Consider the following 25,174-nt stretch of genomic DNA (forward strand, 5'->3'; position numbering starts at 1 on the left):
TCTCTTACAGCTGTACCTTTTATTATTTTTACTTTGGCACTGTTCCTCCCCTAAAGTATTTATTATTATGTATTCAGCATGGACTTGCCCAGCAAGTATCTGTTGCACCTCCCCTACACAAAGACCCCGCCTGCTCCGTCCTTCAGAAATCAGACCTACAACAAAATTACAGGTGGATCTGGTGGCGAGTATATATCGCGCTTAGTTGGCTCTATTTATATTTGCATTGGACGAAAAAAACGGACGATCTGAGCAAAAATGTCTGTAAGTGAAAATCTTCTTTCTTTTTTGTTAGAAGTCAGAACAGTTCTGCCTGACAGAAAGCGGCTTTAATAGTCTGTTATGAACTAAGAAATACACAATTAAATTACATTTAATTTTAATTTATCAAAGGGTAGCAATAAGTTGAGAGATATTTATTACTGTACTATAAGTGAATTTGCAAAAACATGTTATATATATTGTTAGCTGTGCATACTCCTGTAAGACATGATGCCTGGGCTTGCCTGGACATGTACCTGCCCTAACTAGTAATTCATTCTTCAGACAGTAGGGGGCATCAGGCTATAACACATATCCTAGTACAGCTGTTAAACGGTTCCTGTTTTCATCTTTCGGCCGCTCCCTTTAGGGGGCAACACAGTAGATCATCTGCCTCCACCTCACCCTCTTTCACTCTTCACTACATCTATCTGTGGTCTTCCTCTTTTCCTCCTGCCTGGCAGCTCCATGTTTCACACCCTTTGCCCAGTATGCCCACTATCCCTCCTCTAAACCATCTGAGCTTTGCCACTTTTAACTTTGTCTCCAAACCACTCAACTTGAACTGTGCTTCTGATGTACTCACTTCTAATCTTGTCCATTGTTTTTAATGAAGCTCTGCCTTCTTTTTTTAGTGCCGTCTCCAAACCACATATAATAGCAGGTCTCACTACCGACTTGTAAATCTTACCTTTCACTTTCTCATCCCTCTGTTAATTCAATCCTGTCATTAACTAAAACAACAAAATCGTTAATGTTAAAAAAAAATGCTCTGCCTTTTTTGCAGTTGGCTAAGGATCTGATGCACCCTAGCTTTACAGAGGAGAGGAGGAGACATAAGAAGAAGAGGCTGGTGCAGAGTCCAAACTCTTACTTTATGGATGTTAAATGCATGGGTAGGCATTGCAGCTCATTCTGCACCACATATTGAGTTTTTATGACAATTTCCTTTTAATTATATGTGGTAAATTCTAATTCATCTCCAAATACTCATCAGGGTGTTACAGGATCACCACCATCTTCAGCCACGCCCAGACAGTGGTGCCCTGCGCAGGCTGCTCTATAATCCTCTGTAGGCCACGAGGGGGAAAGTGCAGACTGACAGCAGGTAAGGACCGTGTCAAAGACAGACATGTTGGAGACGACAGCTCTGTGTTCTACTAATTTGGTTGCAAGGAGTTACTGAACTGTTTGATATTTGTCTCTCTAGGCTGTGCCTTCAGAAAGAAAAACACATGAACAGTAATGTGCCAGAACGCAGCAGAAGAGACCACAGAGTGAATCCTCAACAAATAGAGAAATCACCTCTATTTATCTAAATGTAGAGTGAAATTTCAACCCCATGTGGGGCTTAATGAGACGGAGAATGAGAAAGAATCATATGCATGCATGTACATTCCCAAACTTGACATAATGAAGCACTTACTGTCATTACTTATATTGCACGAGTGAAATGCAACAATCAGAATGCACAAAAAGTCAGACAAGTCATGATTTCTGTAAAACATTTTAATAGGTTGACATGGAGGGGGGTGGTGAATGAAGTATTTCATAACAGTCTCAATCAGATGTGAGGCACCCTCAGTGGCTCTGACATGAGATGAAACCACGATGACCATCAAACAAAAAATAAAAACATTTCATGAATGAATTGCCTGTGTTACGCGTGTTCTTTGGTTTTGAGAGTTCCTCTGGCAAAAAGAAGTGGTGTAAATGAAACAAAACCAAAAAAAAAAAAAAAAAAAAAAAAAAAAACCAAAACAATACAAGTTCTCACATTACCTAACATTATTCTACTATATACAATAAGTATCCATGTTGATAAAACTTGACTGAGTTTCCAGTGGTTTGGGGTTTAGCTCACTCATATAGTATATTGGAAATATTGGCTACATTATGGCATATTGTTGGTAATGATGCAGTAGGTGTCAGTGGTCAGGAAAGGTCCAGACGCTGCTCAAGCTTAGCTCTCAGGTTCTGCAGACTTCCAGCCCAAAACATACAAAATGTAGATGTTCAGGATGTCTGCATCAGGTTTACCAGCTTGGCCAAAGAGGTATTACATTATAATTAAATGTAAGGAAGTCTAAAGTCATATTCTGTGTTTATGAATGCAACCTTTCCATCAGGCCTCCTGTTCATTTGACTACTGTGTTATTCTAACACAAACAGATTTATAATGAGACTGACACAAGCATGGATTAGTCAACCGTTTGTTAATTTCCACCCACTTGTGATAAAACGGAGTAATGAGAAAGAAAAAAGTTGACTAACTTCAACTAACCACTAGGTGGTGTAAAAGCCACACATGACTGAGCAAAACCCTATGCCATCTGTAGCCTATGTATTACAAATAATCAGGTGTAATGTATGTGCACACAATATGTAAAATTAAGCCAGTTTAAGTGGTTGAGTGACCAAATCTGAGGCTTCTTTGGACAAATTTAGTGCCAATTCTTTCTAAGTGGTCAAAAACCTTTTCTGGAAAGAATTTCTACAATAACTAATGTAGTTTCAAAAAAAAAAAAAAGAAGAAGAAGCAATGGGTTCAAAACAATTTTTCATCTTAAAAAAAAAAAAAAAAAGAAAAAGAAAGAAAAAAAAAAAAAAAAAAAAAAAAAAAAAACCTAAAGGGGCAAGTATTAAGTTAATCCCCCTTTACACGGGGAATAGAGCTCGAAATGCGGAATGGAGTCGAATGTTTAATGGAATGTTAATAACGACCTCATCCTCTCCAGCTTCCTCTCTGTGTGTTTATAAGCTGTTCAGCTCCTGCAGGGTCTGGTCCAGGACTTGGTGCATGCCCAGATTCTCCTCTTTGGCATGTGATAGTTTCTCTGTAGAGAAGAAGAAACGTGACATGGTGAACCCTCAACCACCAGCTAACAGTACTGCTCATTTCATGCCATTTTAATTTCTCTACAAGGTTTGTCACACAGCACCCCTTGTGTTACTGGACAGATGTTTTGCATAACTGTTTTGGTTAAGTTGTGCCACATGCAAAAAAAAAAAAAAAAAAAAAAAAAAAAATTCAACCACAGCAGAGTGCCTTTCATGCATAAGACTAGAAGACTGTGGGTGGGAGGGTACAGGATGGACTCATTTTCTGCACTGTGAAGTCATTAGTCGAGCCCACTTTGTGTAAATAGCATTAATATCTATACATACTTTATGGATATAAATATCTGAAACCACCAAAAATTTTAGATTTAAACCCAGGTGATTGCAAACTGTATTAATCCACACTAAAATCTCACCAGAAATGCTCACCTCTGTAAAACTGACAATCAGATGGGCACATACAGTAGTGATAAATTATAAAATACACTGTTGATTATCTAATTACAAAACAATAGTCTCTATAGTTTGCTGAGACTATGAATTAAACATTTCACAATTGGCAAAACTGTCAAAAAACAAAAAAGACAAAAGCTGCAAACTAGGAAAAAGAGATTTAATGAATTATGCTGTGCACAGTAAGATGAGCAGAAGGCACATCTGATGAGAGGAGATGAACATTTAGAGACACAGTAGACAGAGAGAAAGAGCAACACATGTCTCTACAGAGATGTCATGTCATTGAGGGCATGGTCCAGCTCCTCGCTAATGGCCTTGTACTTCAGCTTCTGAGCATACAATTCATCTGGACGTCAGAGGTCGACAAAGAGCAGAGGCAGGTGCCAAGGACAGCAGCGACACAAGCAAGCCGAAAGCAGGACGAGAGCGAGAGACAGATGGAGGCAAAGAGCAGAGGGAGGAAGGAAAAGACAAAAAAAATAGGTCAGCCTTTTTAAAGATGCAGAAATGCTTGGAAGAAAGAATGATGAATATCTAATTATGCTCACAGCTCTTTTTGTTTTTGTTTTTGCTGGGTGAGCTTTGAGCATTTAAGTCTTTTGTGAAACTCTCATAAAAACTGCACCAATAAATCTATGAACTCAGCTGCCTCTGGTTCAACAACTAAACGATCCTGACCTAAAAACATCTGAGCACATTCTGTCCCTTTGCTGCTGCTTCATGGCTCACATGGAATACTTGTCCTTCAGTAACAAGGCTCTTTTTTTAGCCTGTCATAGGAGTTTCCATACATTTGGTAGAGAATGCTTTCTTTTCCACAGGAAATTTTTCCAGTGATTCTGAAATAGGACACCTCATCAGCAAATAGATCACCTAATTTAATGAAGCTGAATGTATCCTTGCAGGTTCACTTACTGCTAGACAAAATGATTTTGTGTCTACATGTTGTGTTAAGAGGGGAAAAAAAAGATTTTGGTGCAAAAATGCTGCAAAGTCTTCAAACTTCAACATGTTATTCTCTCATACCTTCCAGGTCATCAATGCTCTTTTCCAGTTTGGCAACTGTCCTCTCTGCAAACTCTGCACGGGTTTCAGCCTGGGAGGAATTTAGATACAACATGTCAAAACAAACTAATGAGCTCTAACAAAAGGAATCCATCAAGCAAGACTGCAACAGGAAAGATTTTCTTACTGAACTTATGAAAATGTCATGTTTTACATTGGAGTTTTAAATCAAATGTGCTACAAAAGTCTCTGAATGGATCGGATGCACAGATGATCAATCCCAGTGCCTTTATGTGTAGCAGGTGATTTGCACAATCATTGGAAGCAGGAAGCTTTTTCTTTTTCCTTTTAAATCCTGTGAAATCACCGTCATCTCACCTCCTTCAGTTTGTCAGTCAGAACTTTGATCTCCTCCTCATACTTGTCTTCTTTTTCTGAGTACTGTTGAGAGACAGCAACACAAAGAAGCAACATTACCCAGTTAGCAGCAGAAATGATCGCACATGCTTTCACTAGAGTTTCACACAATGGGAAACCACAATACAAGAATTATTACTGCTTTGAGAGCTATTAGCGCCACTCCCTCGCGAGTCACCGGCACGTAACAGGCAAGGTGTTGGCTTGTCCTGGGAACAAGTTTTGCTGCTACGCTAAGCACGGCAGGTCTGATTCAAAAGAAAAACATACCACATACTGCCAAAGGAAAGCTGTCATGAGGTAAACCTAGCATGCTGTTGTGCTGCATGCCTATACATGGACAGGAATGAAGCACAGACATTCCTAAGTGTGGCAGGTCTCTACTGACTGTTGTTACACTCACTGGAACACCTTACGTAGCCATTAGCTCTACACGCACAAAAAAAAAAAAAAAAAAAGAGCCTCAGTGGATAATTTGTCCTGCGGTAGATAAGTTACTGTGCAAACATATATTTAAACAGCTGCATATCAAAGGAGTTCAGGTGCTGAGCTCCCTTATATAACATGTTGAGGCTAAAATAAATGGTTGTAAGCAGGGCCTGATGATACGCAGTTATAATGGAAGTAGTATGAAACAATACGTTGCGATGTGGGATCCCTCCCTGAGGACAGCTCACCCAAATTACTATGCGCTGAGCCATGAGTAAAGCCCTAATGACAGGATAAGTCTATACAGGGTGCCAGACTTGGTGTTCAGTATATATATTTAGTTTTTTTTGTTTGTGTTTGTGAAAGAGAATGAAAGCAACTGGATAAACCGTCAGTCTGCTTTGTCACACTACTAGATTTTATGATTACAAAATGATGCATTTTGACAGGAAACCTTCTTGCTTTTTTCTTTTGCTGGATAACGTAAAGTAAGAATGTTTGCTATATTCAGCTGATTTATGTGTGGAAAAACGCTCACCGATTTGCCACTTCAGGAAGCCAAAGCAGAATTACTACTTGTTAATGTTTACATGCATTTTTAATCAGTCTCACACCTTCTCAGACTGGGCTTCTAAGGACTTCAGGTTGTTGGTCACATTTTTCAGCTCCTCCTCTAGGTCACTGGCTTTACTGTGAAGAGAGAATCCCCACGCATCCAGTTTTAATGTGAGAGCCACATGTGAGACCCTGCATCCATATTTGAGTCAATGCAGTCATGCATTTGTGCGTTTACTGGGTTTACCATTCTGAGAGCTCGGCCCTCTCCTCAGCTCTCTCCAGCTCGCCCTCCAAGATCACCAGTTTACGAGCCACCTGAGGCACAAAAAAGGGAAACATTTTGGACTCAAAACACTATAAACTCGTAGATTATTAAAGATCTGAATAAGGGCATTTCTGTCTTGCACTTCAGCTGCCACTGTCAGTCACCTCCTCATATTTGCGGTCGGCCTCCTCTGCGATGTGTTTGGCCTCCTTCAGCTGCATCTCCTGAATCTCCATCTTCTCCTCATCCTTCATCGCTCGGTTCTCGATCACCTTCATTCCTCTGACATGACAGGACACGGTGTGAGGAGAGGACAGACTCGTGCAATTCTTTTGTGAAAGTCAGGTGTTTCAGTGAATTCGATAAAACGCATGTTCTCCCAGGCAATGCAAACCTTTTCTCCATGCGTGTTTATTGTGAATAAGAAACTGACCTCTCGCTCTCGTCTGCAGCCTTCTCTGCCTCCTCCAGTTTCTGCAGCGCTGTGGCCAGTCGCTCCTGGGCACGGTCCAACTCCTCCTCCACCAGCTGGATCCTACGGTTCAAAGCTGCTACCTCACCCTCTGCCTGCGAAGGGGAAAAAAAGGAAGAACTTAAGTCATTTGTTTATTCAACTTAAAGTCACCCAAACCTGTCTACCATCCTCCATCATAAAACAAGAACAGAAGGAACTGACACAGTGAGCGTAGTAATGTCCAAACCAAGCAGAGGGACTTAATTCTTAAGAATGAAACAGGAGCCAAAGTGTATTAAGAAATTAAATGAGCCCCATGTAGACAGGATACAGTGATGTCCTGTCAACACAGTCTACACTTCCCTAACAATGACCGCTATCAGGAGAGTGAGTCGCCTTTTTTTTTTTTTTTTTTGGTTTGTTTTTAACTTAAGACCAAGTTCCTCATCCAACAAACTGATGCATCACTTTAAAACCAAACCACATCTATTTTGAACAAAAGTCCAAAAATGAATCTGAAGTGTTGCATATTTCCCTAACACCAGTGTGATCACTGCAAAGAAAATGTTCCCTTTAAATTAACAACAACAACAAAAAAAAAGCTACTCATGTTGATGGAAGGGCAGCTACACAGTCACGTAGTCCAATGCCTATCCAGGACTCCTTTTCTGCCCTGATAAAAATATTTAAATACAACCACCTGAATATAATCATGGTGCCATGACAACAGGGAAATATCCGGCCTTATCAATCATATCCTAATTCTCACTAACAGACTGAATCCAAATAAAGGCTGCAAGTGAACTTAAAGGAGAGAGAGACACAGTATAATCTTTTCTGTATACTCTCTGGGGCCACCCATGTTTCCCAAATCAAAATGCCATTGTTGCAGATTCTTCTATAAAAGCAGGGCCGAACTGTTCCAGGCTTTCATTTTGAAAAAAGAAGAAGAAGAAGAAAAAGCTGCATCTGGCTTGAAAGTTTAATTCTTCACACTATTGCAGGACATCTGACATTTTTTTTTTTTTTTTTTTTTTTTTTTTTTTTTTTTTTTTTTTAGCCTGTCATGTCTGGTAGATCTTGCAAGCAGAACTGTGATCTGAATGCGTTGTTGTGCCAAACATATTTGCTATTTCAAGATGAGCTCTATAGGTTCTCAATAGGCTCTTCTTGTTGTTGTTTTAACCCTTTATTTTATTTATCTGAGTTATTTTTCCACATACTATGTAACAGCCAGAGCTGACAGGCTGAAGAAGAGGAAAATAAAGAGAAGAAAAAGGGAGAGAGAAAGGGAGCAAAAAAAAAAAAAGGGGAAAGAGCACAAGTCTATTAATCAGATACTTCATCACTTTAACACTCAGGACATCTGACATTTAGACAAACTCAATTTCTGGTGATGGTGAATCCAGAACTGGGCAAAGAAGGGAGAACGACTGGGCTTCTTCTCATCTGCCCTTGGTAAACAAAAGACAGAGAGAGGAAAAAAGAAAGCAAACAGACAACTACACAAGAATTTCCTCTGTTGGTCAGGAAGTTTATCCAACCATCATCTCCTCGGGAGTTGCATTCAAAGTAAAAACCAGACCTCGGTCTTAACATAACACAAAGAGACTGTTGTTAAAATAAAAGCTCACAACCGGACAGATACTGCACAAGCACCGAAGGATTCATTGAAACCCTGTGTACTCACACAAGTTTATTATCTTTAAAACCAAGCAGGCTCTATTCTCTGCACAGCGAAGGGCAGCAGTTAGTAGGTCAGTGACCCATTAAGCTAGTTTTTCAGTCCAGAAATCGATGCTCCCACCATTCACTTTACAGGTAGATGAGTCATTCTGCTGAGCAACTGGTGAGTGAAAGTCACTAATAGAAAGTGGAGTGAGTGACAAGAAGGAAAGACAACACACACAAAAGGAGAGCTCAAATATACTGAGAAGATTTAGGCTGTCATTCCAGTCCAGATATTTCAGGAAATGAAAGCATGCCTGTTGGCAGCTGGCACTGGCTTCTTTCTAATTTTTAGGATTTTCTCCATCTTGTCTCTATCTCACTCACTAGACTGGTGATCGGCCACTCCCCCTCCCTTGTCCCCCCCACCCTTCTCTTTTTTCGGCCTCTCCCAGGTCTTCCCCTGCTGCACCAAAAGCTCACAGGGGAGGCCACGATACGAGACAGGAAATGTCTAACTATCGCTGACTTGTCTCAAAACCACCGGCACTTGACAGACGTTAAAAACCCAACCTGACACACAATGAATGAAAAATCATAAATCGCTCAAAACATCTTGAAATCTCATCAGTAGTGTCGTTCGCACGGGTCTGCATCTGTCGACGCCACATCTGGCTGCTCAGAAATGTTACGCAGTATTCAACTGCAACCTGAAATAACAGATATTCTTACTTCCTGTGTCCTGAATGGAGCAATGTCCAGCACGCAAACAAACATGCTATTCATGCGCTTCGGGTCAGCTATGCTGGCACACCAGCTGCTGTAATGCAGTTGCAGACACACACAAGCTCTGCAAACATGCAAACAGACACTAACTGCACCAATCTCAGCCTCTCTCAAACATGCACACATAAATATCAGCTATCCAGTAAACTGTGTTCAAGTAACACAAAAACCAAAGTCTCAGCTAACACCAGTATGGTGATAGTGACCCTATCAAATGTGTACAATCTGCTGCCTTATCTGCCATCTGCTCACAGCGAATCGTGTGGAGGGGTGGAAGGATCAGACAGAGGCACCCTTGTGTCAAGTTTAAAAGGAAAAGGGGAGAAAAAAGTGCATGTGCGTACAGGTTATCTTGTGCTTCTAATTGACTGAGCTGTTACAAAAAGAAGAGGTCTTCCTGTAAATCCTGAAGGTACAGTTTTAAGCAGAGCCTCTTCTGCAGCTTTAGAAAAATAATTTAACCTTGGCTGCTGCAGCCACAAGACTAGCAGCAGAAGCTGGCTGAAAGGCATTCAGAGTCTTTGTAACAACGGTGACATAGCTGTCAAGAAACAAGAACTGAGGTTAATGACTAGCCTTCACTATTAGAATAGATACTAGCATCATTTAGCAAATGAGGATCTTGAAAAAGGTGGCAGGAAGTATGCTGCCCAACATCCTTTCATTTCCTCCCTTTGATTGTTCTTTCTTTCAGCGACTCAGTCTGCCTTCTCTGGCCATGCCCCTTCCTTTAGCACCCACTTTTCATTCTTTGGCTGCCAGGGACGCACCCTGCCTTATATGGTAAAACAAACTATGGAGAATGTTTGTGGTGGAGCATCAGGAAGACTGTGGCAGCAAAGACAGATATGTAGAAACAGACTTTAAAAGATATTGCAATACAAGTAGCTGCTCTGTTATCGCCATAGCTTGATATGTAACACCAGCTGTCTAAGAGGAGAATGGAGCTTTAGCAACTAGTGCATCACTAACAAGCAAGTGGCTATTAGAGCCATGAGATTCCTAAAGCTTTAGCTCAACATTTTGGGAACTACGTTTTGATGTTAGGTTTATTAAAAAACAAACAAAAAAAAAAAAACTGCTACCAGTCTTAAAACACAAACACTTTGAGTTAATCAAATTTGCTTCCCAGTAACGGTGGAGAGTCAGAAGGATAAGCTGTGGATTTAGACTCTCACTGCCATCATTCCCAGCAAATAAATAATGTGTTAATTAGTGAGTTTAGATGGGCTGATTTTAGCAGATTATGCTGAGTGACTGCCATAGCTTTATTACTACTCTGAAGAAGAAAGTGGTGCATTTCCAAGATGCTCAACTATTTCTTTAATAGACACCCCATTAGTAAGTGACAAACAATATGATGGCATGGAGTGATTCACCTTTTTGAGGCTATTCATCTACTTCAGCCTGTTGTCTCAGTTGAAGTTAGAGCACTTGCAGTGAGGCTGCAGACTGCTGGGAGTGACTTAAGAAATACCTGAGTGTATTACATGTCTTAGAGACAGCATCAAGGACAAGTGAAAGAGGAATCTAATTATTGGCTGATTCCAGGGCAGTGGGCTAATGAGCTGCACAATGCTGTTGGGGTTCAGGGTAAGTTATTCCTGACATTGCCGCCTGCTACTCTTAAAAGTTAATGTGTGTGTGTGTGTGTGCGCGCGTGTGTGTTTGTGACAGAAAGAAAGTGTGTAATCATTTCCCACAAAGATCTGGCATGCAAAGACAGCTGCATAAAGTATAAGCCGGTCTGTCATGAAATATGTAAAAGATGGTTGTTAAACATCCAGACAATCATCACAATGAGCTCCTTCAGTGCTAAATGTAATTTGTCGCCATTTAAAAGCATGTACTCAGACTTTTAGGAGGATCTTGACTCTGGTCTGAGTCTTTAGCTCAGTGTGTCTAATCCTAACCAGAGGCTGATTGCAACCCATTTGTGAACCGCATCACCAGGAATCCACAAACCACAAAAGAAACTAAATGTTTCCAGTGTTACGTTAATTTATCGGCACAGATAAATATTAATAAGTGATTTTTTTTTTTTTATTAATAGGGTGACTGCTGCCTCCAGGTGAAATACAAATCCTAGTAATGTAAGTTTCTTTCAGGCTAAATAAGTTTCCACTCTGCACTGACACACAAAGAGATTCACTGAAGTCTCTCACTGAACCTCTCATGGATGGTTCAAACACTACTTTGTGCAACATACGTGCCATTTAACGACATTACAGCAAATTTAGCTGTGCTGGGACTAACCGTACAAATATAACCCACTCCTCGTTTGAACAAGAACCCTCAGCCTTGGCCTGCACGATCAGCAAAGCCACAAGCCACTTACATGGGAGTGTTCCCCAGGATGCCAGCGAGTGCCAAAACGTATCAACATGTGGCAGTTATATTTGGAAAGTTGAGCTATTCCCAGGGAGAAAGTCCAAAGAAAACAATGAAATCAGGAAGCAATTCTTTCCACAGAATCTACTGGAGACTCTTAGAGGCCCAGCAGAAAGCCCTCGCTGACCACACGAAGCAACAAACGGACACCTCTAGCTCAGCAGATAAGTGTGGGGAAGTTGTTTTTACAATAAGCATTATTTCTGAATCACTTCCTGCAATTTATTCTCAATGAGATGCAAATAAATTAATACATTTGTCACGAATGTAAAAAGCAGCTTCAGCATAACTGCGTAACTCAGGGTAAATGTTGCAGACGTATGCTCTATATGGAGTGTTATATAATTATAAGAAAATAACAGGACACTGATGTTTTCACATTTCCACATATGAAGTTGCACACCAGTGTAGAAAACACACACACTAATCTTCCTGTTGATCAGGGCTGGAGCCAAGGGGCAGGAAGTGTTGGGAGTAGAAGCACAGGAAGTTCTGGACCAGGGTCGGCAGACGACATCCTGGGAGGGTCAGTAAGAGGGAGGGTGCGTGGTGGGGATTCCTCAGTTAAAAATCACGCTTCCCTTTTTGAAATTAATTTCTCTATTACAGTCTGTATTTCTCCATGCATGTGGTCCTCACCATGGCAACTGTAAAAGGTGACTACCAACACAGCTGAGCGGAACGAAAGCTTCAGCTTCAGAAAAGGAAGCAGATATTTCTTCATTTCTTTTAAATTAATCTTCATTATTTAGCCTCTGACAGAAATACAAGCGGTCTCTCAAATTTGCTTCCATGTTCCACAAAAACAGCTCATTTGGTTCATCTGTGCTATTCACAGGCACATGCGTAACATACACACTATTGTCTCTGGCCTGACTCTGCTGAATTCATTTACATTGAGAAATACTTGCTGTAAACAAAACACATCAGACTTTAACTACAGCCTTAAATCATTACTGAATGGTTGAGAAACATCCCCAGAAGTGTCAAAACCACAATAACACGAAGCAATTACTTTGCTTTTTCAATGAGAGACGTGGCCAACATTTTGCTATTCCCTCACACATTTTTAAACAATGATTCACTACACGCGGTAAAGTTCCTGTTTTGATCTCCCCGTGCTCCGGAGAGAAAGAGGTTCTGTGCCAAGGAATAACTCCAGGTCGTCCCAATTATTCACACATGGGACCACGCCGACCTCGCCACACAGTTGCGCCACTCGGTTTGACTTTGAATGGAGGGACATGTGGCATCGGAAACTGCTTGTGCACGCGAATCCTGACAGGAATGACATGGAAGAGCTGGTTCAAAAATGCACATATCCACTCTGAAGATAAGAGTTCAACCACACCCCATCTATTTCAGTGTAAACACACTATAAGAAGACATCTTTATAAGTATTAGTCAAAAACTTTAAACCGACCTGTGAAGCATCCCTACCTGGATGCTGGTATTTGACCTGATAATGAATGGCAATACAAAAACACTGGTAATTACTTAAAATACACAATCCCACTGAGGTTGGTATGGTTCAAGATTATACTGGTTTACAAAAGTACTAAAAACAATATGCTATCAATAGAAGGTCAACACAACTATAAGTTTAATACTAATAGCTTGTAAAATATTACCTTTTAAACTAATAGTAGCTCTGTATTCATCTGCTTCTTTGCACTGTGACCCAATTTATCTTAAGGAAGAAAAAACTAATATGGAAAAACAGAAATTACTGCTGCATCAATTTTGAAATTCTGAACCAAACTGGAGTAAACTGACAATTTGCATAGATTTAAAAAATGTATTTATATATAAAGCCTTTCAGCTCTCCACTGATGTGACACCACACATACACCCTCACAGCAGCTCCAGAAATACTGGTGCATCCCCATAAAATGTATTTATTCATTCACCATTCCCATGCTGGTGTTAAATTCGTGCTGCAGTTTGTACAAACACACTGAACAAAAACACTTAAGGACTCAAGACACCCAAAGAACAAACACAAACGGCAATACAAACAGACAATTACGAAGTCAAATGTCTTTTACTGATGTCGGTATGTGAGTCCATACCAGAATAAATATCCACATGCTGAGCAAACGTCCAATTATCACATTAAAAAGGTGCCTTGTTACCCAATAGGCAGCCTGTAACAAAGGGCCATGGCTTGCAGCAGGCCAACTCCTTTCATCAATTCAGCTGCCATATCTTTACAGACACACCTTCCCCTCCCACTCTCCTCCAGTCTTTCTCCTTGTCCTATCATTAAACCAGCTCCTATGCAAAGGATAGGGAACTGTGTGCCATAAAGCAGCACGTGAAACAAGTCAAAAACTTTTGCTTAACTGTTGCTGCTGCTGCTGCTGCTAAGCATTCCCCCTCCCTCCTCCAGCCACTACAGTACCTTCTTTTCTGTGTGAGGCCATAAAGCTCGGATGTGGGCACAGCCAAGAGAGACAGGCAGGTGACAGAGCTGACGATTACTCAAAAAGATGAGTCACTTTTGACACATTCAAGCAACTGGTTGAAGAAACGGAGTTTGTGAAACTTCAGCAATGACTAATTTCAGCCCAAGCTGAGCAACTAACTCATACTATATGTTGAAATGTACACAGGTGTGGAAAACAGGGTAGTAACTTATTATTTTTTCATTATTGGCCAACTTTGCCAATTTACAGGTCATCGGATTGCATAACACATTAAAATGATCCCAACTGCTGTTTCTGTTGATCAACTAAACAACTAATCTTTAGCTGAAAACAGCATTTTTAGACCTACTCCTCTGTATGCCTAATAACAGAGGAGCACTCTTTTAACTGTGCCCTGTATTTTCCAATCATCTGTGGCGGCAGGAAGGCCCGAGAGTCAGGCTTTCAACCAGACAGCTGCTGGGGGAAATCTTTAGCCTCGCTAAAGTGCCCTTAAGCAAATCATTTAGAATGTAAAAAGAGAATTTCATTGAGTTTCAAACATTGTGCTATTAATCTGGGCATCCGCAAAGCTAATAAAATCCGGCTAAAAAATTGTTATAATTATGATATAATTAACATATGCATGATTTGCTTTTAAAATAAGTAACTAGGTCAGTCTAATAGAGTCATCACATTCTGCACAATCACTTCAGTGCTGTCTACGTGGTCTACATTAATCTGTAGTTTCACAGCGGCCTTCAAGTCACACCGAGCATGCGCAGAGACCTGCAGGAATCCAAACTTTTTTCATTGCAGACCAACGCCTTGCATTGTGGCACATTCACGCCCGCGAATGAATCAATGACATGAACTAATAAGACTTTTCAGGGCCTGAGAGGCGAATACTAATAATTTAATCCTTATTTAATGATTATAATACATGTAAAATAGCAGCAAGAGACGGTGCTACAAAAAAAAAAAACAAAAAGAAAAAACAAAACAAAACAGAGGAGTTGATTGTCTCACTTTTTCTCGGAGCTCCCGTTCACTGTCCAGCTCTCTCTGTAGGACCTGAGCCCGATCTTCTGCGTCGTCGGCCTGCTGCTGCAAACACTGAATCTTTCTCTTCACAGCATCCAGAGAGTTCACACCTGCCATTGTTTACTGTTTCCTTACTTAATTTAAGACTAAACGTAGAAAAAAAGCCTCCACAGTTAAGACTATTAGTTGTGCAAAAAACCGTAAGCCACTGATTCCTGGTTATTTGGCCTATTCAGAATAGTATAGTAACGAAAAAGTAAGACTTTTGTCCGCTGATTTAAAAAAAAAAAGAGAAAAATCGGTGTGCGTCCGGGGATAAAGTCTGTGGAATGTAAAGGAATCGTTCAAGTGCAGCAAAAAGTTATATAACTAGGAAGCGTGAATGTCCAGGTGTTCCCCGAGTGTTTCTTCTGTTTTGTAGGAATGAAAAGCTCATGAGCGGCGTGGAAAGTTGAACCTCGGGAATGTAGGCAGCAGTTTTGGTCCGGACTCAGCTTGATTTAGAGTTTGAGGAGGATACAGAATAAGCTGCGCGGTGAGAAGAGCTGAGAGCGCCAGACTGTGGCGGAGGAGGAGGAGAGATGACTGGGGCGGTGACGTCGGAGAGGGCGGAGCTTGCGAGTGTGTGTGTGCGTGTGCGTGTGCGTATAAGCTGATCCCTGTGACTGATGTGATCACTGTTGCGAGACTTTGAAAAGAAAAAGGAAAGCCAGGATGAAGGCGCAGTGCCCATTGTTGGGTTGTCTCACACAAACCTGAGCTGCTCCAAACTTGATGTGACAGTTAAATTTCCCCTTACAGTCTTCACTGAATGTGGCCCACTACACTGTGGGGCGATATTTATACTGTTTCCAGTGAAGCATGAATAATTTTGAGTATTTCCTCTTAAAAAAAATAAATACACAATTATATTTCATTCTGCCATGGTGGACTGCTGGTTAAGGTACCTCTGTGCACAAACTGTTCCAAGATCCAAATCTCCACTACCTGTGCAAAAAAGAAAGTCAACACCTGGATTTGGATTGGATAATTGCTGCAGTAATTAACATGTTTCAGCTGGCAACAGGTTTGTTAACCCTAACAGATGTAGTAAATAGCTTTTCATGTCTTAAACAACCATGTGAAGGGCATGTCCTGTGGTCATGGAAAAGATGTTGCACCATTTCCGAAAGGTTAAATAGCTGGTCTGCTTCAAGCAAAGAAAACAACTCAGGAGATTGATTAGAACTACTCAAGAAAATGAACCACTCATCAGTAAAGACTAATCAGAAAAAAGGATTCTTACCCATCAGGGTAAGAAGAGAGGCCCGTGAAGTGATGCACCCAACATGCTTCCGCTGTGCAAGTCTGTGGGGGCAGTGTTATGATGTGGGGTGGCTTCACTTGATCCGATTCAGGTTCAGTAATGTTATCTGCCCCAAAAGTGAGGGCAGCTGACTACCTGAATACACAGAATGACCATGATTTTCCATTAGTGGATTTTTTTTCTTTTCACAGGCATATTCCAAGATGACAATGCCAGGATTCATTGGGCTCAAACTGTGCAACAGTTGTTCAGGGAGCATGAGACATCATTTTCACACATGGACTGGCTGCCACAGAATCCAGACCTAAACCCCACTGAGAATCATTGGGATGTGCTGGAGAAGGCTTTACGCAGTGGCCCAGCTCTCCCATCATCAGTACAAGATTTTGATGAAAAAAGTTGTGACATTGCATACGCTTATCAAAACGATACTTGCAAACTTCACAGTACAAATAAACACATTCAAAGCCTGGCATGACACCCATTTAAATTGTACTGAAGTTTAAAGTTATGCACAACTAGGAGTGTGGTCACTTTGAGTTACATGCAGGTGCCAACTAGGCTGGTATACTATCTGCTAGGCCTGACCTTAACTGATCTGAGTTTCTGAAATGGACCTCTCAACCATATTTGTGGTGCTGGTGTGTGTTTTCTTTTTTTTTCAGCAAATACAGACAAATAACATGGCAGTCTATGGAGACATTCAGCTAACTCGGGTTGCTAGCGTTAGCTCATAATCTAGCTCTCTACCTTTTGGCTCTAGAAAGGTAGAGAGTTGTTTTTAGATGGCAAAAGGCAACAATGCACTTGTGACTAGTCTGTTGGAATTTAAAAGATGTTAAAACAAGCACCAGGCCTATCATTGGTGTGTTGAAGGCAAGCAAAACTGCCCAAGATGTTTAGTGGGCTGTTGAAATATTGCTATATCCTTTTCAAAATTTATATTTTGCCATAACTAGTTCCTAAAGGAGTACACACTTCAGTTTATGCTGAGGACATGTGTTTGTGTGCATGCTGCTTAAAGAATGTGGTTATCTGTGGCCCTGGCAACCTCCAGATGTGGTCTGAGCTATCTGACCTCAGTACATCTTGGATTGGCATACACACCAACCAGTAACCTCCTGGCTCCAAAATCAAGTCAGACTCCCATGTTAAACTTATTCAGTTTTAGAGCATGCTTACAGCCTCATACAAAATCATTTTTGGCCTCACAGAAGTTTCCCCCTTCTATGGGAGGTCTTTTTTGTAACATCCACTGGAGTTAGAGGCTGCTTTGATTGACAGGCATCCAGACACAAGTAGTTACAGCCGATATTGCTAACCAAGCCTTAGCCAATTGATTTCTTACGCACCTGTACTTTGTTACAGTTGCTGATGCGAGATTTAAAGATCATTTTAGGTATTTTTCAGTGAAATTGAGTACAAGACATTGAATATCCATCTCTCCATTTTCTTCCGCTTATAATATATATATATATATATATATATATATATATATATATATATATATATATATATATATATATATATATATATTCCCAGGCTCTCTTAGTGAACCGTTAACTGTCTAAATAGAGCTTTGTGAGTGTTTGTCTTGAAGGAGTGAGCAAACAGACATTATTCCCTTGCCTGCCTGCTCACGAATGATGTGCATCAACATCTTTCATGTTTCACTGCCAGCCCTGCCTGTGTTTACCCTCATCAGCTCCTGTTCACATGATCGGTCTGGGAACTTGAATATGTCAGGTGGACGAGCAAGTAGGCCAGCAGATTTCAGCTCAGCTCAGCACATTTGAGGCTCATCTCAAATTCAGTCCTGCTGTTCTCAACAAGAAGAAAATCTCTTACAATCAGTCTCATGTGTTGATTGAGCCTGTCTCTCTGATTTGTCCCTTGCACCGGAAAAGCTGGAAGCATTGATTTCATTAGACACAAGAGTGTGGGGCTTTCTGTTTGCCTTAGCTGCATTCCTCACATACCAGAGCCCCCCCCTGGCTCTTCTCTGCTTTCTCCGCCCGGGTGACCAGCTTTGCTCTAAAACTGTAACTGTTGCTGCTGTGATTGGTGTTATCAATGCCTGCACCAAGACCACATGTGCTAACTATAGTTTACTGCATTGTGTGTCAGTACTTAGATCTATAACGACAGACTCTTTGTCTGGTGGCTTGAGCTAGCAATAAACAATGATGACCTAAATATGAGCAGTTCTGCTCTGGTGCCCTTTTTTCATGAATCATAACGGTTTGCTTGTTGGGGCTTCTGGCTCACTGTGCTGTTTTTCCAGTTGCTTCCAGGTTTTCAATTTGGTCGGTGTGAATTCAGATGTGTAATGACTTGACTGCTTCCTCTAATAAGTGACATGTGGAGGGGGAATTCAGGGAAGTGGGGCAGAGCGGACTTAATAATTTGGTGTCACTGTCTACTCCATGGTGAATCTAAATAAATGTCATAGTGAACTTCTATGTTTTAACAAAAGCTGCACTGCTTGATTTCTCTTTCCAAACAATACAGGACACCCAAGTGTGGAAGCTACAGGTCAGACTCTTGGTTTTCAAGGGGCCCACTTGACCCAGTTTATATGTGAGGCTTCTCAGAACCATCCTGAGTTTAATCACTGTGTGAGGATAAACCAGCATGTCTCAGCCCCTAGGTTTGTGTCTATATAGCAGACACTTCCCTTCTCTTTGTGTGTAGTACAACATTGCATTTCCCTGGGATATCCTCCACACGGCTAAAACAATACCACATCTTGGTGCAAGGTGGGGGAGGTTTTTGCATGACTCTTCTCTCTGTGTGCTTGTGTCACTTTGCTTCATATTCTTGTGGGACTGCTTTCCTCTCTTCTTACTTTTTATTTTAAAATGCCATTTTACTGATGAACAGGTATACTGTAAACAGTATTGCAAGCTTATCTTGGATATATTTGACTCCCTGGGACTGCCTTTAACTTCCTCTCTTTTACCTCCTCACTCTCTTCTCTCTCTTTTTCTCTCCCCCACACACAATAACACACATAAGTCATCAAACACACAACTGTGCACAATTGCTCCCAAGTGCTGGATGAACCACCACTGACAGATATACAGCCCATGTGGTTTGTGGTGATGCCAGCAATCTAAAATATGACCCTCTTTCCCAGATTGCAGCTGATTAGCCACAGGAGAACTGCCAGTCCTAATGTTCTGCTGCATTTGCTCAATTAACTATTTATGTCCACGATGTTTTCATAAATAAGAAGATTCATATAGAATTCCTCAGTGGTGGAAAATATATTTACATCTTTACTTGAGAAAAAGTAAATACTGTAGAGTAAAAAAATCTTTGCAAGTTAGAGTTTACTTAAAGGGGAAATCTGTTTACAACTATTGGTCCAGCTGAGTCTCTGTCATTTGGATCTGAAGACTACAAATTTGACAGTAAAGTAAATCTGATGGTGTCAATTTAGAAATAATAAAAAAAAGCTAATCAGACTTCTTTAACCACCTCCTTGACCAGCTACCTGAAAAAAGTCTGCCATAAAGCTGCTCCATAGGCAACCAAATCTCTGATCAGATTGAAATGCATTATTGGTAATGTAGTTACCAGGCTTCATAAAGAGGAATAAAAATAGCTTACAAATGTTCAATTTGGCCAGATTGGACATGAAATGGGTTTTAACCTGCTAAATCTCTAGTACAAAGTCAGTTTGCTGTGGGACTGCAGCAATTTCCACTGATGTTAGAATAGCACAAGTAATAGTGGTGTATTCACAGCAAGCAAGAGGTTGTCCTGTGCCACCTGCAAACTCTATATACAGTAGCAAGAACAAGGTTTAGACAAATTACCTCCTACTGTGTGCTACAAATTCAGAACATGTACATTTATGTATGTACATGTTTTAAAATATTATATAATATATTCCGTTAAAGTCCAAGAGCATCACAAGCCAAAAAAAACCAACTAAAAATACCCAAAGTGAATTTTGGCACATAAATAGCCAAAAATTGCACATTTGTCACTTTGCTCTCATTATCTCAAAGTCTGCATGCAATTTGTTGTATATGTCCCATCTTTTATTCAAATGTATTATTTAAACACATAATCCCTAAGAACTGAGGCAAATGTACAATTGTGGTCAAAAGTTTACACACGCTGATCATAGGTGTGAATGTCATGGCAATTTGGGGGTTTTATTGGTTTCCTTGAACTGTTCTTGTCCAGGGTGGAATGATTGTACAGCATATATCTTTAATGACAAGAATTGGGTGCATAAGTTTGAATTCAATTTCGATTTTCTCTAATCTATACAGGATCAAAAGTACATGTACACCCCCCTAATATTTGGTTAAATGTCCCTTAGCAAGTCACACCTCAACCAGTTGCTATTGGTAGTCATCAACAAGCACCACTCTTATTGGCAGAATTGGTTGTGTTCATTTAAATTAGTTGTTTTTTTGGCACAGGCCTGGCTTTTAAGCATAGTGGACAAATTCTCAATAGGGTTGAGGTCAGGGCTTTGGGAAGGCCACTCCAGAAGTTTAATGGGTCATCTCTAAACAAGTGATTCCAGGATCATCCGTTCAAACAACTGTATGTTGTTCTGGGGTCTGGAAGAAGACCCAAACTGTCACCCTCAGATGAGAGGAAATTGGTTAGGATGTTCAGGAACACCCCAAAAACTACTAGAGGTCAAGCCTACCATGAAGCTCAACTGAAATTTGCAGTCAAATGCCTTCTGGAGAAAGGTTTTATGGTCAGACAACACAAAGATTGAAGTATTTGGCCACAGAGTTATGTTTGGAGGATTAAAGGTGAAGCTTTCAAACCTAAGAACTGCGTACCAACTGTTAAGCATGGTGGTGGTAACATCATGCTCTGTAGTTATTTTGTTGCCAGTGATAGTGATACATTGCACAAAGCGGATGGAATAATGAAGGAGGACTACCTCCAAATTCTTCAACTTAACCTCAAATCACCAGCTAGGCCGGTTGAAACTTGGATACAATTGGATGTTCCAACAGAACGATGATCCCAAACACACATCAAAAGTAGTTTTGGGATGGATAAAGAAGGCTAACATTAAGCTCCTGGAATGGCCTCCTAAAAGCCCTGACCTCAGTCCTATTGAAAATTTGTGGACTGTGTTTTAAAGCAGGTTCTGTGCCAGCAAATCAACCAATTTAAATTAACCAAATATTAGTTGTGGTGTATATATATATATATATATATATATATTAAACTGTACTTTGTAAATTCAAACTCATGAACCCAATTCTTGCTTTTTAAATAATTAAAGATGTGTGCTGTACAATCATTCCACTCTGGAAACAGAACAGTTCAAAGAAATCATTAAAAGCCCCAAATTGCCATGACATTCGTGCCCTTGATGTGTGTACATAAACTTTTGGCCACAACTGCACATTTGTCTCAGTTCTAAGGGATTATGTATTTAATTAATAAATTTGAATGAAATCATAATGAAAACCATTGTGTCATGATCAGGCTTTCTGATCTGGTTTGCTGGTGTGGAGGACCCAAGTGAATGTGTGTGTGTGTGTTTGGGTGAGGGGATTATAGTTTAACCATGTGCTCATCTTTCAGGAGTGGCTGCACAGGAATGTAACTGTCTCTGAAGTGCTCCAAACCGTTCACGTGGATCAAAGTAAAGCCACAGCTGGTGCTGGCTTAGAAAGAGTCCAGCTGTGGAAGAATGGACCCAAGTTTTCAGTAGTGCCGCATTAATGTGTGTGCCAAAGTTAGATGAAGCAAATATTAATGTCCCTTGTTCATATTTACAGGTGCCAAGGATCCAATGACAGACATGATTATATTGCAGATTGACTTTTAGTTTCATTTTGATTTAAGTGCTGTGAAAATGAACTGACACCAAACCCTCCTCCCTCTGTGTGTGTGTGTGTGTGTGTGTGTGTGTGTGTCGTGTGTGTGTGTGTGTGTGTGTGTGTGTGTGTGTGTGTGTGTGTGTGTGTGTGTGTGTGTGTGTCATTCACTCACATCTGCTGCTTTCTTCTCAGACAGTTCCAGTTTCTCCTGAGCATCTTTCAGGCCCTCAGAGAATTTGTCCAGTTCATCCTCCGTCTGCTTCATCTTTTTCTGAAGATCCAGTAACTCCTCCTCCAACTAAAATAAGAAAGACTGTTAATGCTCTTTAGCTAGTTTTTCAGTGCTTTCTTCCACTTTTACTACAGTTTGGCATGAAATTTTTAGGTAACTGCTATTCCATCCATCCATCCATCCATTGTCTTCCACTTATCCCTTTTGGGGATGGGGTGGGGCACAGGGGGAGGGATGGGGTGCTGGAGCTAATCCTAGGTGTCATAGGGCAATAAGCATGGTACATCCTGGACAGGTTGCCAGGCAATTTAGAATCACCAATTAACCCATTTATTTTATTTTTTTATTTTAGTTTTTTTAGTTTAGTTGAGTTGAGTTTATTTTATTTTAGTTTTAAATGTTACTTTTTTGCATTTGTCTGAGCACTGAGTTCATCATGTTTGTGCTTCCAGCTGAATGAACCTCACCTTCACAAACATAATGAATGAACTGATCCATAAATTAGTTTTTTTTCCCTCTTAAAACTTTCATCAAGTTAAAAACTGCTGAAAAAAAGATAGATGAAATGAGCATTTCTGAAGCCAAGGTACCAGGTTAAGCAACCGATAAAGCAGCAGTGGCTGATTTGCAAGTATGACTGTGTTTATGATATTTATTTAAATGGTATCAGCCTCTCATGACAAGAACTCTGGTATGCCGCGTCTAATCTTGTTTCTCTTTCTATCTTCTCTCTCACTCTCTCTTCTCACTCACACACACACACACACACACACACATGCACGCACACACACACACACGCATGCACACACACGCACACACACGCACACACACGCACAAACTCTCAGGGTTAAGTGTTCCCCCTAATCAATGTTCCCCTCTGAGCCCTTGAAGTACATGTGATAACCCTGTTGTGTCACTGCCACACTGCCATTCTCTTCTGGTCTCTAAAAATACAGCTGTTATCAGTGAGAACACAAACACACAGATGCCTGGAACCATAAGTCTAGTGTGTGTGTTTAATCTTCCATTTATGTATTCTATGCATGTCCATTTGCATGCTTAAGTGTCGAATAGCCTCCATAATGGACGTTCTTCTGATGCTTTCTATAAAGCGACTGAGGGCGACTAACTTTCTTTCCCCAAAGACCAAATCCTGATCCTGGGTGGTCTCATCATTGAACTGCTCAGTACCACCATCAGGGGTACAGAGAAGTTCAAGATACTGTTTTCAGATTCAGCTTCTGCAGATCTCTTTTAGCACAGCTTTGTTCAAAAAATAATAAATAAAAACTGACTGGAAAGATTTGCACATCATTTGATCCAAAGTCAGCCATTTAAGGATAACTTCCAAACTTTCCTGGACCTGGGGTTGGATCAGCTGGACTAGACATTCTAAAAAATAATAATAAAATTTTTTTTAAGAAGCTGTGAAAGCAAACTAGTAAATTAACTGCGAGGAATGTAGAATAAATAAATGTGAAAATTGTTTACATGCTGCGTCCTTGTAAGTATGTCTGGTATGGTTTCAGTGTTGTGATTAGTTTAAGAACTGGATAAAGGGAAAAGCCTTTAAAGTAAAATATTCACATCATCTTACTGATGTGGACGTTTTTGATAAAAACAATAAAATAAATAATTTTAACTGATCAATATCCCCTTTTCTAAATTCTATTGTATATGCACTGGCATAAATTGTCACCCATATCTTTCCCACCTGCTTGCATTTGTCCTCTGCTGCCTTCTTGTCTGTCTCTGCCTGCTCGGCCCGGTCAATGGCATTCTCCTTGTCCAGTTTCAGCATTTGCATCTTCTTCTTGATGGCCTCCATGGTGGCTGTTTGGCTGGATTTCCTCCTTCTGAAATGTTCAAATGCAGTTTTAAAAGTTTTGGCTTTTGTTGAGATGTAAGGGATTCAGCTTTGCTTGCAGTGCAGGAAAAAGCTCAAGTTGAACAAAGCTGCAGAGGAACAGAGAAAGCGAGAGAGGGAGAAACAGAAAGGGAGAGACAGACGGAAGGAGACAGAAAGAGCTGTGAACAGGGATGGAGAGCCAAGCCCTATAAGGATGGTTATTTAAACTTCAACAGAACCTGCCTCCAGGCTCTACTTGCCACCCCCATCACCATCCTCCTCCCATGTTTCACCCTCCCTCCCTCTATCATCACTTTTCTCCATCCTCTCCCTCTCTTTCCATTCCTCTCTTCACCTAGCCACTCACCACTCTGCGTCCACTCCATCCTTACTCCCTGGCTATCACTCTCTCAGACATACACTCAACCCTATCAAACAACCCATCCAAGCGCTCTCTCTGGAATGGTCTGGCTGCTCCACTCTTCAACTGCGACTGATCTCCTTATTTGGGTTGCTATGTTTTCACAAAGAGACACAGATCAGACTCACAGGTCCACATTTAACCCCCTGTCAATGGATAAGAGTCCTGCTGGCACACAATATCTCACACTCAAGGCCTTAAAGAGTGTGTACATAAGACAAACAGAGATAGATGAGCAAAGTAGAAGGAGACAGATTTAGGGCTGAATGATGTGATCACTCTATCACAACTTTTAAGCCATTACAAGTAAAGGTGTTGCTCTCTTCCACGCCATTGTTACGTCAAGAAGACTAAAACAGAACAAAGGCACTGATGTGATCTGAAAGAAAACAAAAGGAAAGAAAACGAAACTGTATGGAATACAGATGCAGAGATAATTGCATGCAAACACTAATGTTTTTTTTTTTCAGGGATAAGTTTCTGCCACAATACTACAAGGTAGTTTCATGCTACAACATTCACATTTCACCTCTCTATCATAAAGCTGCTTTGGTTTTATAACTG

General features: G+C 40.6%; 2 protein-coding genes across 5 annotated transcripts; one reads left to right on the plus strand and one right to left on the minus strand.

The window, feature by feature from the left end:
- The first annotated feature begins 86 nt into the window (after positions 1-86).
- LOC115778909 (40S ribosomal protein S27-like) lies at positions 87-1,912 on the plus strand. The gene is made up of 4 exons (XM_030727285.1): positions 87-264; positions 1,049-1,157; positions 1,259-1,369; positions 1,472-1,912. Exons 1-4 carry the CDS (start codon positions 259-261, stop codon positions 1,498-1,500), a joined length of 255 nt encoding a protein of 84 aa, XP_030583145.1. The 5' UTR covers positions 87-258; the 3' UTR covers positions 1,501-1,912.
- Positions 1,756-24,383, minus strand: tpm4a (tropomyosin 4a). 4 transcript variants are annotated; one of them, XM_030727280.1, is made up of 9 exons: positions 24,055-24,383; positions 22,281-22,406; positions 6,666-6,799; positions 6,397-6,514; positions 6,212-6,282; positions 6,024-6,099; positions 4,942-5,004; positions 4,585-4,654; positions 1,756-3,098 (listed from the first exon to the last, which is right to left on the minus strand). In XM_030727280.1, exons 1-9 carry the CDS (start codon positions 24,166-24,168, stop codon positions 3,016-3,018), a joined length of 855 nt encoding a protein of 284 aa, XP_030583140.1. In that variant the 5' UTR covers positions 24,169-24,383; the 3' UTR covers positions 1,756-3,015. The 4 variants fall into 4 exon arrangements, with proteins under 4 accessions (XP_030583140.1, XP_030583142.1, XP_030583141.1 ...); XM_030727281.1 differs by lacking the exon at positions 1,756-3,098 and adding an exon at positions 3,702-3,904; XM_030727282.1 differs by lacking the exons at positions 22,281-22,406; positions 24,055-24,383 and adding an exon at positions 14,969-15,536.
- Positions 24,384-25,174: the final 791 nt, after the last annotated feature.

Source organism: Archocentrus centrarchus, chromosome 4, assembly GCF_007364275.1.
Source record: "Archocentrus centrarchus isolate MPI-CPG fArcCen1 chromosome 4, fArcCen1, whole genome shotgun sequence".
NCBI lineage: Eukaryota > Metazoa > Chordata > Actinopteri > Cichliformes > Cichlidae > Archocentrus > Archocentrus centrarchus.

Coding starts and splice junctions, on each gene's coding strand:
- LOC115778909 (XM_030727285.1), top strand. Junction 1,158..1,258: donor TATGGATGTTAAATGCATGG/GTAGGCATTGCA, acceptor AATACTCATCAG/GGTGTTACAGGATCACCACC. Junction 1,370..1,471: donor AAAGTGCAGACTGACAGCAG/GTAAGGACCGTG, acceptor TTGTCTCTCTAG/GCTGTGCCTTCAGAAAGAAA.
- tpm4a (XM_030727280.1), bottom strand. CDS start 24,168: ATGGAGGCCATCAAGAAGAAGATGCAAATGCTGAAACTGGACAAGGAG. Junction 6,515..6,665: donor GCTGCAGACGAGAGCGAGAG/GTCAGTTTCTTA, acceptor CTGTCATGTCAG/AGGAATGAAGGTGATCGAGA. Junction 6,283..6,396: donor CCGACCGCAAATATGAGGAG/GTGACTGACAGT, acceptor TTTGTGCCTCAG/GTGGCTCGTAAACTGGTGAT.